General features: G+C 36.9%; 1 protein-coding gene across 4 annotated transcripts in view; it reads left to right on the top strand.

The window, feature by feature from the left end:
* TEX9 (testis expressed 9) overlaps positions 1-18,485 on the top strand; it is a 205,103-nt gene that overhangs the window by 180,697 nt on the left and 5,921 nt on the right. For 3 of the 4 annotated variants that reach the window (XM_027067321.2, XM_015078710.3, XM_053223986.1), the window contains one exon: positions 5,046-5,180. The exons of the other annotated variant lie outside the window; for it this stretch is intronic. In XM_027067321.2, coding sequence (XP_026923122.2) covers positions 5,046-5,180 — 135 coding nt within the window. The remainder of the gene's footprint in view (positions 1-5,045; positions 5,181-18,485) is intronic. 4 annotated transcript variants of the gene reach the window in all.

Below are 18,485 nucleotides of genomic sequence, written 5' to 3'. Positions count from 1 at the left end.
GAACAGCAAAGACACCCCAAACCCAGCAGAAGAGAAATAATAATGATCAGAGCAGAAATAATATAGGATCTAAAAAAAAAACCCTGTAGAACAGATCAATGAAACCAAGAGTTGGTTTTTTAAAAAAATAAACAAAATTGATAAACCTCTAGCCAGGCTTCTCAAAAAGAAAAAGGAGAGGACCTAAATAGATAAAATAATGAATGAAAATGGAATTATTACAACCAATCCCTCAGAAATACAACCAATTATCAGGGAATACTATGAAAAATTATATGCCAACAAACTGGACAACCTGGAAGAAATGGAGAAATTCCATTGGAATTCCAACTTCTGTTGGAAGGTCTAGCATCAGCAATCAGACAACAAAAGGAAATCAAAGGCTTCAAAATTGGCAAAGATGAAGTCAAGCTTTCACTTTTTGCAGATGACATGATATTATACATGGAAAACCCAACAGACTCTACCAAAAGTCTGCTAGAACTGATACATGAATTCTGCAAAGTCGCAGGATACAAAATTAATGTACAGAAATCAGGTGCATTCTTATACACTAATAATGAAGCAACAGAAAGACAAAGAAACTGATCCCATTTACAATTGCACCAAGAATCATAAAATACCTAGGAATAAACCTAACTAAATATTTAAAAGATCTGTATGCTGAAAATTATAGAAAGCTTATGAAGGAAATTGAAGAAGATATAAAGAAATGGAAAAACATTCCATGTCATGCATGGGAAGAATAAATATTGTTAAAATGTCAATAGTACCCAAAGCAATCTACACATTCAATGCAATCCCAATCAAAATGGCACCAGCATTCTTCTCAAAGCTAGAACAAGCAATCCGAAAATTTGTATGGAACCACAAAAGAGCCTGAATACCCAAAGAATATTGAAGAAGAAGACCAAAGCGGGAGGCATCACAATTCCAGACTTTAGCCTCTACTACAAAGCTGTAATCATCAAGACAGCATGGTATTGGCACAAAAACAGACACATAGACTGATAGAATAGAATAGAGACTCCAGAATTGGACCCACAAAAGTATGGCCAACTAGTCTTTGACAAAGCAGGAAAGAATATCCAATGGAAAAAGACAGTCTCTTTAACAAATGGTGCTGGGAGAAGTGGACAGCAACATGCAGAAGAATAAAACTAGACCACTTTCTTTCACCATTCACAAAAATAAACTGAAAATGGACAAAGGACCTGAATGTGAGACAGGAAACCATCCAAACCCTAGAGGAGAAAGCAGGAAAAAACCTCTCTGACCTCAGCCACAGCAATGTCTTACTTGATATATCTCCAAAGGCAAGGGAATTAAAAGCAAAAATGAACTATTGGGACCTTATGAAGATAAAAAGCTTCTGCACAGCAAAGGAAACAACCAACAAAACTAAAAGGCAACCAACGGAATGGGAAAGATATTTGCAAATGACTTGTCAGACAAAGGGCTAATATCCAAAATCTATAAAGAACTCACCAAACTCCACACCCGGAAAACAAATAACCCAGTGAAGAAATGGGCAGAAAACATGAATAGACACTTCTCTAAAGAAGACATCCAGATGGCCAGCAGGCACATGAAGAGATGCTCAACGTCACTCCTCATCAGGGAAATACAAATCAAAACCACACTGAGATAACACCTCACACCAGTTAAAGTGGCTAAAATGAACAAATCAGGAGACTATAGATGCTGGAAAGGATGTAGAGAAACGGGAACCCTCTTGCACTGTTGTTGGGAATGCAAACTAGTGCAGCCGCTCTGGAAAACTGTGGAGGTTCCTCAAAAAATTAAAAATAGATCTACTCTATGACCCAGCAATAGTACTGCTAGGAATTTACCCAAGGGATACAGGAGTGCTGATGCATAGGGGCACTTGTACCCCAATGTTTATAGCAGCACTTTCAACAATAGCCAAATTATGGAAAGAGCCTAAATGTCCATCAACTGATGAATGGATAAAGAAATTGTGGTTTATATACACAATGGAATACTACTTGGCAATGAGAAAGAATGAAATATGGCCTTTTGTAGCAATGTGGATGGAACTGGAGAGTGTGATGCTAAGTGAAATAAGTCATACAGAGAAAGACAGATACCATATGTTTTCACTCTTATGTGGATCCTGAGAAACTTGACAGAAGACCATGGGGGAGGGGAAGGAAAAAAAAAGTTAGGGAGGGAGCCAAATCATAAGAGACTTTTAAAAACTGAGAATAAACTGAGGATTGATAGGGGTGGGAGGGAGGGGAAAGTGGGTGATGGGCATTGAGGAGGGCACCTTTTGGGATGAGCACTGGGTGTTGTATGGAAACCAAGCTGACAATAAATTTCATTAAAAAAAAAAATAAGTGGGAGGCCCCTGGCGTCCCCGCCCCCCCCCCCATGAGGGGGCAGGGCAGGGTCCTCCGGCCTTGCCGGCCAGCGGTGAAATACCACTACTCTTACTGTTTTTTCACTGACCCAATGAGGCGGGGCAGGATGAGCCCCAAGGGGCTCTCGCTTCTGGCGCCAAGCCTTCTTTATTTTTCTTCATAGACCTTATCACTACCAGATATTATGTGAGTATGTATATATGTATGTGCTTATCATCTGTCTTTTCGTCTAGAAGGTAAGCTTTATGAAGGGAGGAACTTTGGTTAATTATCATGTGCCCATCATTCATATAGAATAGTACCTGGCACATAGTAAGTGCTTCATAAATGTGTTGCATAAGTAATTAGATATACATCTCATCACTTCCAATTTCAGATGTGGAAACTGAGTCTATCACAGTTCATAGGTTTTCTGACTCCACATTTAATGCTCTTTGTACCTTAGCCACCTGTTTCTAGAACCTTATCTGATCATTTACTTGTTGTCCTCATGTGATTATTTCTCTTCTAAATTATTGTGGCAACTTGTTCCTCTTAAAGCATTTGCTACATTTCATCCTGTGCTGTGGCTACTGATACATACCTCTCTGTATTCTTGCCCTCTTGTAGTGCCTTATGAATGCTTTAAAAGTTATCAGAGGATGGCAAATTATTTCTTGGATCTCATACTGTTTGAGTTTTAAAGTCAGATTTTCTTTAAGCTATCTAGATTTTTCTTTTAAAGCTGATGTAAAAGTAAGGGCTTGAGATCTTTCATAAAATTTTTCTCTAACAACATGTAAACTGCTTAACTTTGGTAACAATAGGTTTACTGTATTGAGTATTTTCAGCATATATAAAAAATATTGGTACTTTGTATGCATTTTGTAAAGAGTCCTTGAGTGTGACTGAAAACAGCAATGTTTTCAAGTTTTTGGTAAGGTTTTCCCTTAGTAGATTTACTCGTATAGGAATATTTTATTTCGTATTTTAGTATTCTAATGGCTACCGTTTTTCTTTTTCCCTTCTCCCAAGCAGGAGGTCAATATTGATTCACAAAAAGAGGAACATAATGTGGTGTAGGATGGTTTCCATTTTTCTATGAAGCAGGTTACAAAGTCACCAGAAGGAAAGAGAAGGGCAAAGATTTATTTCATATTCTTATGAGAGGAGGCTGAAATGAGGCAGCTAGAACTGTGGACGTTCTAGCTAATGAGAATCTCTGCCTTTTCCATGTGAACAGTGAGATAAATCAAGCTTGCTCTTACTGTAGCTACCACCCACAAAGCTGTGAAGAAGGCTGGTGATAGCAGATGGTATCCATACACAGTTTGATTTGTTTAGAAACCTACATAAAGAGCAGCATGTGTTTTGTTGTATTTTGTTTTGTTTTGCCCTTAATTACTCAGAGCCAGGGAGATCAGTTTTCAAATAAAACCTAGTGATGCAGCCAGGAGAAAAAAAAACTTAATAAAAGAAGAAAACAGACAACTGTAGCTTTAACTGCATCATTTCAATTCCCTGATATTTACTGAGTATCTGTTGTATATAAAGCTCTGTACTAGGCACTATAGGAAATGCAAAGAAGAGTGAGGTAAGTATTAGAAAATAAATTGAATTGAATAAACATGTCATTAAACTTCTGGGAATACAGAAATTAAGACCATCTCTGTCCTTAATGAGTTTATATTATAGTGGGGGGAATGAAGTACATGGATAGTTTCAGTTCTCCACAGCAGGTACCATGATAAATGTGCGTCACGGTGTTGTAGAAGCTCTAAAGAAAGGGTACCTAATCCAGCCGAGGAGGAGAATGAGGAAGATAATGAGGGAAGGCTTCTTGGAGGAGGTAAAGCCCTCATGTACACCCTTCACTGAGTTATAAAGGATAAGCATGTAAAAATGAGGAGTAGGCAGGAGGGATCAGGGCAGAAGCAAGAGCATGAGCAAAGGCTTAGAGGCAAGAAACATCCTAGCTGTTTAGAAGAGATCCACATACTGCTGATACAACCGAAGGTAACATTTCTGGCAGGAGATGAAACTGTAGTGCCAGATGATGGTAGAATTTGGAGTTTATCCTACATGTTCATGTTTCTTCATGTGTGGCCTATAGACTCTGTGCAGCAGCATCTCTTAGAATATTTGCAGAAATGCAAGTCTAAACCTACCCCAAGATGGGGAAAATTAATCCACAAGATCTGTTGTTTTTGCTCAGAGTTGGGATTTTCCCTATAAGGCTAACATAGAATGCTCTGTTTTTAACAAATATTTCTTCTATACTTTGTTAGGTTTACATAAACACAGTGTTTATGAGAGAGTTTGTGCCTTACATGGGTGTTTTGGGGAGGTTCCCAAAGGAAGAATTGCAGTTACAAGGAGTTGCTTATAAAATAAATACAGAGAATCTCTATACTACATAAAAAGAAGTAGAAAATTCCAAACAAATAGTAATTGGAAAGTTGAATTCATAACTACATTTTTAAGGATATATTTTCCTACTACTAATTTGGAAGTAAGAATTCCCTGAGACTTATGTCAGTCAGTCTTCAGCCCTCCGCCCCCAGCTGTATGTGTTTGTGTGTGTGTGTAAAATTTGGGAGAAATGGAAAATTTTATATAACAATAGAGGGAACTTGTGATATATTTATAAATGTCCCATATATTTCTTTTACTGTACAGGAATTAGAAAATAAAAGAAGACTACAAAAACAGGCTGCTACTAATCAAAGTGCTACAGAAGTTCGGTTGAATAGAGCTCTAGAAGAGGCAGAAAAGTATAAATTGGAGTTAAGTAAATCAAGGCAAAATAACAAGGTATGGAAAAATTGAACAGTTTGGGTAGTGGTCACCTTTGGTAACTTCTTTTATGCAAGATTCAAAAATAATAGTTTTTAAATTATAATTCTTGATGTCATGGCAAACATTTCTCTTCAAAGAAGAAATACTTTCATCATCAATATGTACATCTTCAATAAGTTAGGATTATATTTCTTGGGCTATTGCCATAATTGGATGATAGCACACCTCTTTAGAGGATTCAGTCATTTTCCCATCCAAATATCTTTATTGTGTGCACACATTTTGTGCCAGGCCTTTTTCTAATCTCTGGGGATAGATGAAAGGAAAATGTCTCTTTTGCACCTCAAGTCTGCTTCCTTCTCTGAGCCACAATTTTTCAGTATATTAATGCAATTATGTGGTTCTCAAACTTGAGCGTGTATCAGAATTACCTGGAAGGCTTATTAAAACACACACTGCTGGGCCCCAACCCCAGAGTTTGAGATTTAGTAGGTCTGGGGTAAGGCCTGTTTTAACTACTTTAAGGAAGCAGTTTTAACAAGTTCCCAGGTTGATGCTGATGCCACTGGTTCTGAGACAACATTTTGATAGTCACTATTATAGGGTTGTTGTAAGGATGACTGTTGTATCCTGGTATCTAGCCAGTGATGGGCATAGAATTAGCACTCAGTCCCTGAAATGTCTGTTGAATAAATAAAGGCTCACATATCCATGTTGTGTAAAAACCTTTTGTATACTCTATTTTGTATATCAAAATCTTGTATAAATTTTGGCTATTAGTTTTTGGTTCTATGTCAGCCTAAAAGTGATGCTCCATTGGAATCTCTCCCTTAGGACAATAATGAATACTTTAACAATGACTTGGGTGATGAAATTAGGAGCCACTGTCATTATAGACACAGATGATACATTTTGGACTAAATTAATAACACTTAATAAGTGTTAGAACTAACACTAACACTATGTTAGAACATAGAACTAAACTGAACTTGATGAATCCTCTAACATGTTTAACAGAGGCAAATATGTTACAGTGACTAAAGAGCTTTAAGATATCTTCTGTGAGATAGTTTATGCTGTGTGATCAGACTATGTTCATGTTCAAGAGCCATCAATGATAGTATGATGACAGGGATTTATTAATAGAAGTTAGTAAGCAAGTTAGGAAGTCATCTTTATAACTTGCCAATAATTAGCATGCTCTTGGAGTATTATTTTCACTTTGGTGCACTCTGAAGGGATTTTGAAGAAAATGGAATAACCGTGTATATGCCAGGATTTGCTAATTCTTGGTTGTAGATGTGATGTCTGTTTTAGCACACACATTAGAGAAGCAGAAGGAAAAACATGTTTCCATGACAGCAATAATCCTAATCAGCCATTTTACAAATTCAAGTAATGAGGATTTGGTATGCGAACTCAGTTTAAAACCATCAACACTGTAAAAACAAATGTGTCCAAGATAAATTTCTGATCCCAAGTCAGCATTATGGGTGATGAGTTTAAAGACAGTTGGGATAACATTTTGTGTAACTATTTGCTATGAAGTAGGCATTTCAAGATCAGAGTTCTTAGATGTAACTTATTTCAGATTTCTGAAAAAATGTGTATGTCTTTAAGTTTTTCATTTTTTAATTATTTTGCTTTATTTCTAACTTCTGTCTTTGAAGGACTCTTTGGGCATATGCTGTTAGGTTTTTCCTTGTCATCTAGTCTGTATATAAGTTTTGTGAGGAAGTATATTTTATTTTCCATTTTAATTCTTTGTACTTTGCTTCTCATTCTCATTAGACATATAAATAGGTAGGTAATTAAAATTATTCAGGTCTGTATGTTTAAGAAATAGTAAATTTTCCATAAAATAGAACAAGATTTCCTCAGAGTCATAAGAAAGTTAAAGATTTATTTTAAAAATAATGATATATTTATTCTCCACAGAGGTTAGGAAACAAGTAATCTGGCCTTAGAATAAGAGTAACTTTCAAATGAAAAGTCAGTCAGCTTAAACCAGATGCTGCATGAGTGGAGGGACCCTTACTGTCTCATCCATTGTTGGGTCTCAGTGCCTGAAACATAATAATTGCCCCTGAAACACACTGCAGGAAGGAATGAGGAAAAACAACTTTGTGATGGTTTAATTGGAATTCTTAAAAACAGGGCATTTGATGATTTGCTTGTAATCCATTTAAAACACGTCACCAAGTCCATGTCATTTAGGAACAAATAATTTCTAATTCTTACTTAATTCATTCAGAAATATTTATGAGGGCCTTCTAGGTACCTGCCAGATTTTTACTAGAGGCTAGAGATATAAACATGATAAAAATAAATGTGGTGCTTATAATCACGCACTTCATAGTGAAGAAGCTGTGTGTTAGACAGTTCATCAAGCAAAACTAAGGTGCAACTGTGCTTTCAGCAGGTAACCAGGTCAAGGAATGCTTTTTTTTTTTAATTCTTTTTTTTTTTAATGTTATTTATTTTGAGAGAGACAGAGCACGAGCAGGGGCAGAGAGGGAGGGAGACACAGAACTTGAAGCAGGCTCCAGGCTCTGCGCTGTCAGCACAGAGCCCGACGCGGGGCTCAAACCCACAAACCATAAGATCATGACCTGAGCTGAAGTTGGACACTTAACTGACTGAGCGAACCCTGCACCTCAAGGAATGCTTTTTTAAAAAGTAATTCTAAGCTAAGTTCTAAATAATATTAATGAGTTAGATGCTAGATTATGGACAAAAGGAATCCTATGTAAAAAATGGCACTGTGGCAGGAAGAAAGACAAGGTATGAAAGTCAGGGATGGATGTCAAGGGAGTGTTGCAAAGTGAGGCCTCCAACATTAGGTAGAGGCCAAACCATCTAGATCCTTTAGGCCATGTTAAGTGTTACAGGTTTTACCCAAAGAGTAGTATAAAGTCACTGTACGGTGATTTGAAAATGGTGAAAGGAGACTATGCTATGATCAGATGTGTACCTGGAAAGTATTTCTGTGTGCTGTGTGGATAATTGATTGGAAGGATGGATGCTGGTTAAGAGGTGCAGTGTGAAAGATGAGGGAGCTTGGACTAAACTGATAGTGGTAGAATCAAGTTGCATTCTTTTATATGAGAATATCTAATTTTCCCAGCACCATTTATTGAAAACACTATCATTTTCCCATTATGAGTTGACTGTATATGCATGGATTAATTTCTGGGCTCTTGATTCTGTTCCAGTGGTCTATGTGTCTGCTTTTATGCCAATACCATACTATTTTAATTACTAGTCTTACAATATAGCTTGAAATCAGGAAGTGTGATGCCTCCATGAGCAGGGAATGTTCTTCCATTTCTTTATATCTTCTCCAATTTCCTTTATAAGCTTTCTATAGTTTTCAGCATACCGATCTTTTACATCTTTGGTTATTTATCCCTAGGTATTTTATGCTTCTTGGTGCAATTGTGAATGGGATCAGTTTCTTTATTTGTCTTTCTGTTGCTTCATTATTAGTGTATAAGAATGCAACTGATTTCTGTACATTGATTTTATATCCTGCAACTTTGCTGAATTCATCTATCAGTTCTAGCAGACTTTTGGTGGAGTCTATCGGATTTTCCATGTGTAGTATCATGTCATCTGCAAAGAAAGCTTGACTTCATCTTTGCCAGTTTTGATGCCTTTGATTTCCTTTTGTTGTCTGATTGCTGATGCTAGAACTTCCAACACTATGTTAAACAACAGCGGTGAGAGTGGACATCCCTGTCTTGTTCCTGATCTCAGGGAAAAAATTCTCAGTTTTTCCCCATTGAGGATGATGTTAGCTGTGGGCTTTTCATAAATGGCTTTGATGATGTTTAAGTATGTTCCTTCTATCCCGACTTTCTCAAGGGTTTTTATTAAGAAAGCGTGCTGAATTTTGTCAAATGCCGTTTCTGCATCGATTGACAGGATCATATGGTTCTTATCTTTTCTTTTATTAATGTGATGGATCACATTGATTGATTTGCGAATGTTGAACCAGCCCTGCAGCCCAGGAATGAATCCCACTTGATCATGGTGAATAATTCTTTTTATATGCTGTTGAATTCGATTTGCTAGTATCTTATTGAGAATTTTTGCATCCATGTTCATCAGGGATATTGGCCTGTGGTTCTCTTATTTTACTGGGTCTCTGTCTGGTTTAGGAATGAAAGTAATACTGGCTTCATAGAATGAGTCTGGAAGTTTTCCTTCCCTTTCTATTTTTTGGAATAGCTTGAGAAGGATCGGTATTATCTCTGCTTTAAACGTCTGGTAGAACTCCCCTGGGAAGCCATCTGGTCCTGGACTCTTATTTGTTGGGAGATTTTTGATGACTGATTCAGTTTCTTCGATGGTTATGGGTCTGTTCAAGCTTTCTATTTCCTCCTGATTGAGTTTTGGAAGCATGTGGATGTTTAGGAATTTGTCCATTTCTTCCAGGTTGTCCAGTTTGTTGGCATATAATTTTTCATAGTATTCCCTGATAATTGCTTGTATCTCTGAGGGATTGGTTGTAATAATTCCATTTTCATTCATTATTTTATCTATTTGGGTCATCTCCCTTTTCTTTTTGAGAAGCCTGGCTAGAGGTTTATCAATTTTGTTTATTTTTTCAAAAAACCAATTCTTGGTTTCATTGATCTGCTCTACAGTTTTTTTAGATTCTATAGTGTTTATTTCTGCTCTGATCTTTATTATTTCTCTTCTTCTGCTGGGTTTAGGCTGCCTTTGCTGTTCTGCTTCTATTTCCTTTAGGTGTGCTGTTAGATTTTGTATTTGGGATTTTTCTTGTTTCTTGAGATAGGCCTGGATTGCAATGTATTTTCCTCTTAGGACTGCCTTCGCTGCATCCCAAAGCATTTGGATTGTTGTATTTTCATTTTCGTTTGTTTCCATATATTTTTTAATTTCTTCTCTAATTGCCTGGTTGACCCACTCATTCGTTAGTAGGGTGTTCTTTAACCTCCATGCTTGTGGAGGTTTTCCAGACTTCTTCCTGTGGTTGATTTCAAGCTTCATAGTGTTGTGGTCTGAAAGTATGCATGGTATGATTTCAATTCTTGTATACTTATGAAGGGCTGTTTTGTGACCCAGTATGTGATCTATCTTGGAGAATGTTCCATGTGCACTCGAGAAGAAAGTATATTCTGTTGCTTTGGGATGCAGAGTTCTAAATATATCTGTCAAGTCCATCTGATCCAATGTCTCATTCAGGGCCCTTGTTTCTTTATTGACCGTGTGTCTAGATGATCTATCCATTGCTGTAAGTGGAGTGTTAAAGTCCCCTGCAATTACCACATTCTTATCAATAAGGTTGCTTATGTTTATGAGTAATTGTTTTATATATTTGGGGGCTCCTGTATTCGGCGCATAGACATTTATAATTGTTAGCTCTTCCTGATGGATAGACCCTGTGATTATTATATAATGCCCTTCTTCATCTCTTGTTACAGCCTTTAATTTAGTCTCGTTTGTCTGATATAAGTATGGCTACTCCAGCTTTCTTTTGACTTCCAGTAGCATGATAAATAGTTCTCCATCCCCTCACTCTCAATCTGAAGGTGTCCTCAGGTCTAAAATGAGTCTCTTGTAGACAGCAAATAGATGGGTCTTGTTTTTTTTATCCATCCTGATACCCTATGTCTTTTGGTTGGCACATTTAGTCCATTTACATTCAGTGTTATTATAGAAAGATATGGGTTTAGAGTCATTGTGATGTCTGTATGTTTTATGCTTGTAGCGATATCTCTGGTACTTTGTCTCACAGGAGCCCCCTTAGGATCTCTTGTAGGGCTGGTTTAGTGGTGATGAATTCCTTCAGTTTTTGTTTGTTTGGGAAGACATTTATCTCTCCTTCTATTCTAAATGACAGACTTGCTGGATAAAGGATTCTCAGCTACATATTTTTTCCTGTTCATCACATTGAAGATCTCCTGCCATTCCTTTCTGGCCTGCCAAGTTTCAGAAGAGAGATGAGTCAGGAGTCTTATAGGTCTCCCTTTATATATTAGGGCACGTTTATCCCTCGCTGCTTTCAGAATTTTCTCTTTATCCTTGTATTTTGCCAGTTTCACTATATGTCGTGCAGAAGATTGATTCAAGTTACGTCTGAAGGGAGTTTTCTGTGCCTCTTGGATTTCAATGCCTTTTTCCTTCCCCAGTTCAAGGAAGTTCTCAGCTATTATTTCTTTAAGAACACCTTCAGCACCTTTCCCTCTCTCTTCCTCTTCTGGAATACCAATTATGCGTATATTATTTCTCTTTAGTACATTACTTAGTTCTCTAATTTTCCCCTCATACTCCTGGATTTTTTTATCTCTGTCTCAGCTTCCTCTTTTTCCATAATTTTATCTTCTAGTTCACCTATTCTCTCCTCTGCCTCTTCATTCCGAGCCATTGTCGTTTCCATTTTATTTTGCAGCTCGTTTATAGTGTTTTTTAGTTCCTCCTGACTCTTCCTTAGTCCCTTGATCTCTATAGCAATAGATTCTCTGCTGTCCTCTATACTGTTTTCAAGCCCAGCGATTAATTTTATGACTATTATTCTAAATTCACTTTCTGTTATATTGTTTAAATCCTTTTTGATCAGTTCATTAGCTGTTGTTATTTCCTGGAGATTCTTTTGAGGGGAATTCTTCCGTTTGGTCATTTTGGATAGTCCTTGGAGTGGTGCGGACCTGCAGGGCACTTCCCCTGTGCTGTCTTGAATAACTGGAGTTGGTGGGAGGGGCCGCAGTCACACCTGATGTCTGCCCCCAGCCCACCGCTGGGGCCACAGTCTGACTGGTGTGTGCCTTCTCTTCCCCTCTCCTAGGGGCAGGATTCACTGTGGGGTGGCGTGGCCCGTCTGGGCTACTTGCACACTGCCAGGCTTGTGGTGCTGGGGATCTGGCGTATTAGCTGGGGTGGATCTGCAAGGTGCACAGGGGCGGGAGGGGCAGGCTTAGCTCAATTCTCCTTCAGTGATCCGCTTTAGGAGGGGCCCTGTGGCAGCGGGAGGGAGTCAGACCCGCCACTGGAGGGGTGGCTCCACAGAAGCAAGCGTTGGGTGTTTGTGCGGTGTAAGCAAGTTCCCTGGCAGGAACCAGTTCCCTTTGGGATTTTGGCTGGGGGATGGGCGAGGGAGATGGCGCTGGCGAGCGCCTTTGTTCCCTGCCAAACTGAGCTCTGTCGTCAGGGGCTCAGCAACTCTCCCTCCCGTTGTCCTCCAGCCTTCCCGCTCTCTGAGCAGAGCTGTTAACTTATAACCTCCCAGATGTTAAGTCCCGCTTGCTGTCGGAACACACTCCCTCCAGCCCCTCTGCTTTTGCAAGCCAGACTCAGGGGCTCTGCTTGGCCAGCGGGCCGCCCCTCCGCCCGGGCTCCCTCCCGCCAGTCCGTGCAACGTGCACCGCCTCTCCGCCCTTCCTACCCTCTATCGTGGGCCTCTCGTCTGCGCTTGGCTCCGGAGACTCCGTTCTGCTAATCTTCTGGCGGTTTTCTGGGTTATTTAGGCAGGTGTAGGTGGAATCTAAGTGGTCAGCAGGACGTGGTGAGCCCAGCATCCTCCTACACCACCATCTTCCCTGAAATCCAGAATCTTTACATTTTACCTATGTTGTCAAATTTATCGGCATATAATTTTTTTGTTATTCCTTTGTCCTTTAAATAACTAGAGAATTTATATTGATGTTCTTCCCACATTCTCATAGATTTCTTTTTCTCCTTATTCTTGATATTGGTAATTTGTATCATCTTTTCTTGATAAGCCTTACTAGAACCTTACTAAATTGGTTTTTATTTATTTTTCCTCAGTTTTCTCTTTTATTGATTTCTATTTATTATTTCCTTCTCTCTCTTTAATTGGGTTCAATTTGTTCTTTTTCTAGTTACTTAAAATGGGAACAGAATCTGTTGATTTGAACCCTTTCTTTTCTAATATAAACATTTAACATTGTAAATTTTCTTCTATGCATTCTTTTAGCTACAAATTTTAATTTGTCATTTTTTCATTTTCATTCTATTCACATACTGTCTAATTTTCCTTTTGATTTCTTTTTTACTTATGAGTTATTTAGAAGCTTGTTGTTTCATTTACAAATATTTGGTAATTTTTCCAGATACTTTTTTTACTGATTTCTAATTTAATTCATGGTGGACATATAATGAATTTGTTTTTGTTTTTGTTTTTTTAAGTTTTTTATTTTAATTCAGTTATAGTTAACATACAAGGTTATATTAGTTAAAGGTAAACAATATACTGACTGAACAATTTTAAACATTTTCTGTACTCACATATCTGATAAACGTATTCTTAATCCCCATCACCTATTTCACCCATTGCCCTACTCACCTCTCTGTTAACCATCAGTTCTCTATAGTTCACTCTTAGTTTGTCTCTCTCTTTCATTCTCTCTTTCTCTCTTATGCTCATTTATTTTGTTTTTTAAATTCCACATATGAGTGAGATCATAAGGTATTTGTCTTTCTCTGACTTATTTCACTTAGCATTATATTCTCTAGCTCCGTCCATGGTGTTGCAAATGGCAAGAGTTCATTCTTTTTGTGGCTTAATAATACTCCATTGTGTATATGCACTGTTTTTTTATCCTTTCATCTGTTGATGGACACTTGAGCTGCTTACCTATTTGATTATTTTAAATAACCAGAGGGATGCATATATATCTTTTTGAATTATTCTTTTCATGTTCTTTGGGTAAATATTGAGTAGTGGAGCTACTGGATCATATGGTATTTCTATCTTGAAATTGTTGAGGAACCTCCATACTGTTTTCCAGAGAGGCTGCACCTGCTTGCATTCCCACCAACAGTGCATTGAGGGTTCCTTTTTCTCCACATCCTCACCAACACTTGTTGTTTCTTGTGTTTTTGATTTTAGCCATTCTGGCATGTATGAGGTGATACCTCTTGTGGTTTGATTTGCATTTTCCTGAGGATGAGTGATGTTGAGCATCTTTTCATGTCTTTTGGCCATCTGTATGTCTTTGAAGAAATGTCTATTCATGTCTTTGGCCCATTTTTGGATTATTTGGTTTTGGGTGTTGAGTTGTAGAAGTTCTTTATATATTTTGGATATTAACCCTTTATAGGATAGGCCATTTGCAAATACTTTCTCCCATTCAGTAGGTTGCATTTTAGTTTTGTTCATTGTTTACTTCACTGTGCAGAAGCTTTTTATTTTGATGTGATCCTAATAGTTATTTTTTTAAGCTTTATTTCCCTTTCCTCAGGAGACATCTCTAGAAAAAAATATTGCTATAGCTGATGTCACAGGAATTACTGCTGCTCTTCTAGGTTTTTTTTTTTATCGTTTCAGGTCTCATGTTTAATCCATTTTGAATTTGTTTTTGTGTATGGTGTAAGAAAGTGGTCCAGTTTCGTTCTTTCACATGTAGCTGTCCAGTTTTTCCAACTCCATTTGTTAAAGACACTTTTTCCCATTGCATATTCTTTCCTCCTTAGTTGAGGATTAATTGACCATATAATTGTGGGTTTATTGGGGGCTCTATATTCTGTTCTATTAATCTGTTTTGTGCCAGTACCATACTGTTTTGATTACTTGAGCTTTGTAATATGACTTGAAGACTGGAATTGTAATACTTCCCTCTAGTTTTGTTTCTCTTTTTCAGGATTGTTTTGGCTACTTGGGGTCTCTTATGGTTCCATACAAATTTTAGGATTGTTTATTCTAGTTCTGTGAAAAGTGCTGTTGGTATTTTGATAGGGATTGAATTTAATCTGTAGATTGCTTGGTAGTATGGACATTTTAACAGTATTCGTTCTCCCATTTCATGAGCATGTTTATTATATCTTTCCATTTCTTTGTGTCATGTTCAATTTTTTCATCAGTGTTTCATAGTTTTCAGAGTACAAGTTTTACCTCTTTGGTTAGGTTTATTCCTAGGTATTTTATTATTTTTGGTGCAACTGTAATGGGATTCCTTGCTTAATTTCTCTTTGTGCTGCTTCATTATTAGTGTATAAAAATGCAAGAGATTTCTATACGTTGGTTTTGTATCCCTCAACTTAACTCATTTATCAGTGCTAGTAATTTTCTGGCGAACTTTTTAGGGTTTCCTATATAGAGTATCATGTCATCTGCACATAGTGAAAGTTTTACTTCTTCCTTACCAATTTGGATGCCTTTTATTTCTTTTTGTTTTCTGATTGCTGTGGCTAGGACTTCTAGTTCTATGGTGAATAAAAGTGATGAGAGTGGACATCCTTGTGTTACTTAGGGGAAAAGCTCTCAGTTTTTCACCACTGAGTAGGATATATGCTGTGGGATTTCAATATAAGGTCTTTATTATGTTTAGTTATGTTCCCTCTAAACCTAATTCGTTGAGTTTTTTGTTTTTATCATGAAGCATGTTGTACTTTGTCAAATGCTTTTTGGAAACGATCATATGGTTTGTATCCTGTTAGTGATGTGCTCTATCATGTTGATAGATTTATGAATATTGAACCACCCTTGAATCCCAGGAATAAATCCCACTTGATCATGATGAATGATTTTTTTAAATGTATTACTGGATTCAGTTTGCTAACATTGTGATGAGGAGTTTTGCATCTGTGTTCATCAGAGATATTGGCCTGTAGTTCTTTGTGTTTGTGGGTTTGTGTGTGTGTGTGTGTGTGTGTGTCTGTGGTGGTTTTATCTAGTGTTGGTATCAGAGTAATACTAATCCCATAGAATGAATTTGGAAGTTTTTATTCCTATTATGTTTATTGGAATAGTTTGAGGAAACTAGATATTAACTCTTCTTTAAATGTTTGATAGAATTTGGGGCACCTGGGTGGCTCAGTCAGTTAAGCATCTGGCTCTCAATTTCAGCTTAGGTCATGATCTTATGATTTGTGGGATCGAGCCCTGCATCAGGCTTCATGCTGACCATGGAGCCTTCTTGGGATTCTATGTCAACATAAATTAATAAAGATTAAAAAATAAAATATGTTCGATAGAATTTGCCTGAGAAGCTGTCTGGTTCTGGACTTTTGTTTGTTGGAAGTTTTTTGACTAGTTCAATTTCATTGCTGGTAATCATTCTGTTCAAATTTTCTATTTCTTTCAGTTTTGGTAGGTTATTTGTTTCTAGGAATTTATCCATTTCTTCTAGGTTGTCCAATTTGTTGGCATATAGTTTCTCATAATACTCTCTTAAAATTCTTTATATGGTGTTGGTTGTCATTTTTCCTTTCATTTATGATTTTGTTTGAGTCCTCTTTTTTTTTTTTTTTTTTTTGATGGGTCTCCCTGGAGGTTTATCAATCTTGTTGATCTTTTCAAAGAACCACCTCCTGGTGTCATTGATCTGTTCTATAATTTTTATAGTCTCTATATCATTTATTTCTGCTGTAACATTTGTTATTTTCTTCTTTTGGTTTTGGGTTTTGTTTGGTCTTTTTTTTTCTAGTTCCTTTAGGTGTAAGGTTAGGTTGTTTATTTAAGACTTTTTATGTTTGTTGAGATAGGCCTGTATTTATGTAAACTTCCCTTTTAGAAACACTTCTGCTATATCCCAAAGAGTTTGTACTGTTGTGTTTTCATTTTCATTTGTTTACATGTAATTTTTTATTTCTTCTTTGATACCTTGGTTGACCCATTCATTTTTTAGTAGCCTATTATTTAACCTCTAGATATTTGTGTTCTTTCCAGATTTTCTCTTGTGATTGATTTCTAGTTTCATAGCACTGTGGTCAGAAAAGATGTATGGTGTGACTTTGATCTTTTAAATTCTGTTCAGACTTGTTTTGTGCCCTAATATGTGGTCTGTTCTGGAGAATGTTCCATGTGTGCTTGAAAAGAAAGTGTATTCTGCTATTTTAGGATGTTTTGAATGTATCTGTTAAGTCCACTTAGTCTCCTGTGTCATTCAAAGCCACTATTTCTTTGTTGACTTTTTGTTTAGATGACCTGTCCATTGATGTAAGTGGGATGTTAAAGTCCCCTACTATTATTGTGTTAGTATTGATTAGTTCCCTTATGTTTGTCTTTAACTGTTTTATGGATCTGGGTTCTTCCATGCTAGGTGTACAAATATTTTCAATTATTGTATCTTCTTCTTGGATTGTCCCCTTTATTATATATAGTGTTCTTTGCTTTATGTTACAGTGTTTTAAGTCTATTTTGTCTAAGTACTGCTATCCCAGCTTTCTTTTGACATCCATTTACAAAATAAATATTTCTCTATCCCCTTACTTTCAATCTGCAGGTATTTTTAGGTCTAAAATGAGTCTCTTATAGGCAGCATATAGATGGATTTTGTTTTTATCCACTTTGTCATCCTGTGTTTCCATTGGAGTATTTAGTCCATTTACATTCAAAGTAATTATTGATAGGTATGTATTTATTGTCATTTTGTTACTTGTTTTGTAGGATTTTTTTGTAGTTTTTCTCTGACTTTTGTCTTGCTCTCTTTCATGGTTTGCTGATTTTCTTTAGTGATATACTTGGATTCCTTTCTCTTTATTCTTTGCATATTTTTTTACTGTTTTTTGATTTACGGTTATCATTAGGTGTATATATAACATCTTCTACCTTTATCAAAGTCTTATGAAGCTGATGGTTGCTTAACAAAGAGAGGGAGAGAGAGAGAATCCCAAGCAGGCTCTGCAATGTCAGCATAGAGCCTGACCTAGGGCTCGAACCCTTGAACCATGAGATCATGACCTGAGCCAAAATCGAGTTGGCTGCTTAACTGACTGCTATGAACATGAGTGTACAATTACTCTTTTTAAGACCCTGGTTTCAGTTTTCTTGGGTATATATCCAGATGTGGAATTGCTGGATCATATGGCAAATACTTGTTAATTTTTCAGGAAACAACCATACTGCTTTTCCACAGGAGCTGTCTCATTTTACATCCTCACCAATGGTGCATGAGGGTTCTAGTTTCTCTGTATTTTCTCCAGCAGTTATTTTTTTGTGGTTTTGGTTTTATTTTTTTTATAGTAGTCATCCTAATATTTATTAGGGGGTTATTTCTCATTGTGGCTTTGATTTACATTTCCCTAATGATTAGTAATACCACTTTTTTTGTGCTTGCTAGACATATGTATATCTTTTTTTGGAGAAATGTCTACAAAATAGGCAAGGACTTGAATTGGTTGACTGTGCTCTGTTACTGACTTGTAGGAATTCTTTACATATTCTGGATATCAATTCCTTGTCAGATATATGATTTGCAGAGATTTGCCATTCACTCTGTTGATTTTGTCCTTTAATGTAGTATTTTTTAAAATTTTTTTGTGGTTGCTTGTACTTTTGGCATCCTAAGAAATCACAACTGAATCCAATATCATGTACCATGTCCCCTGTGT

The sequence above is a fragment of the Acinonyx jubatus genome, chromosome B3 (assembly GCF_027475565.1).
Source record: "Acinonyx jubatus isolate Ajub_Pintada_27869175 chromosome B3, VMU_Ajub_asm_v1.0, whole genome shotgun sequence".
Taxonomy (NCBI): domain Eukaryota; kingdom Metazoa; phylum Chordata; class Mammalia; order Carnivora; family Felidae; genus Acinonyx; species Acinonyx jubatus.
Note: the sequence above shows the minus strand (reverse complement) of the source record. Positions and strands in the feature narration are given on the sequence as shown.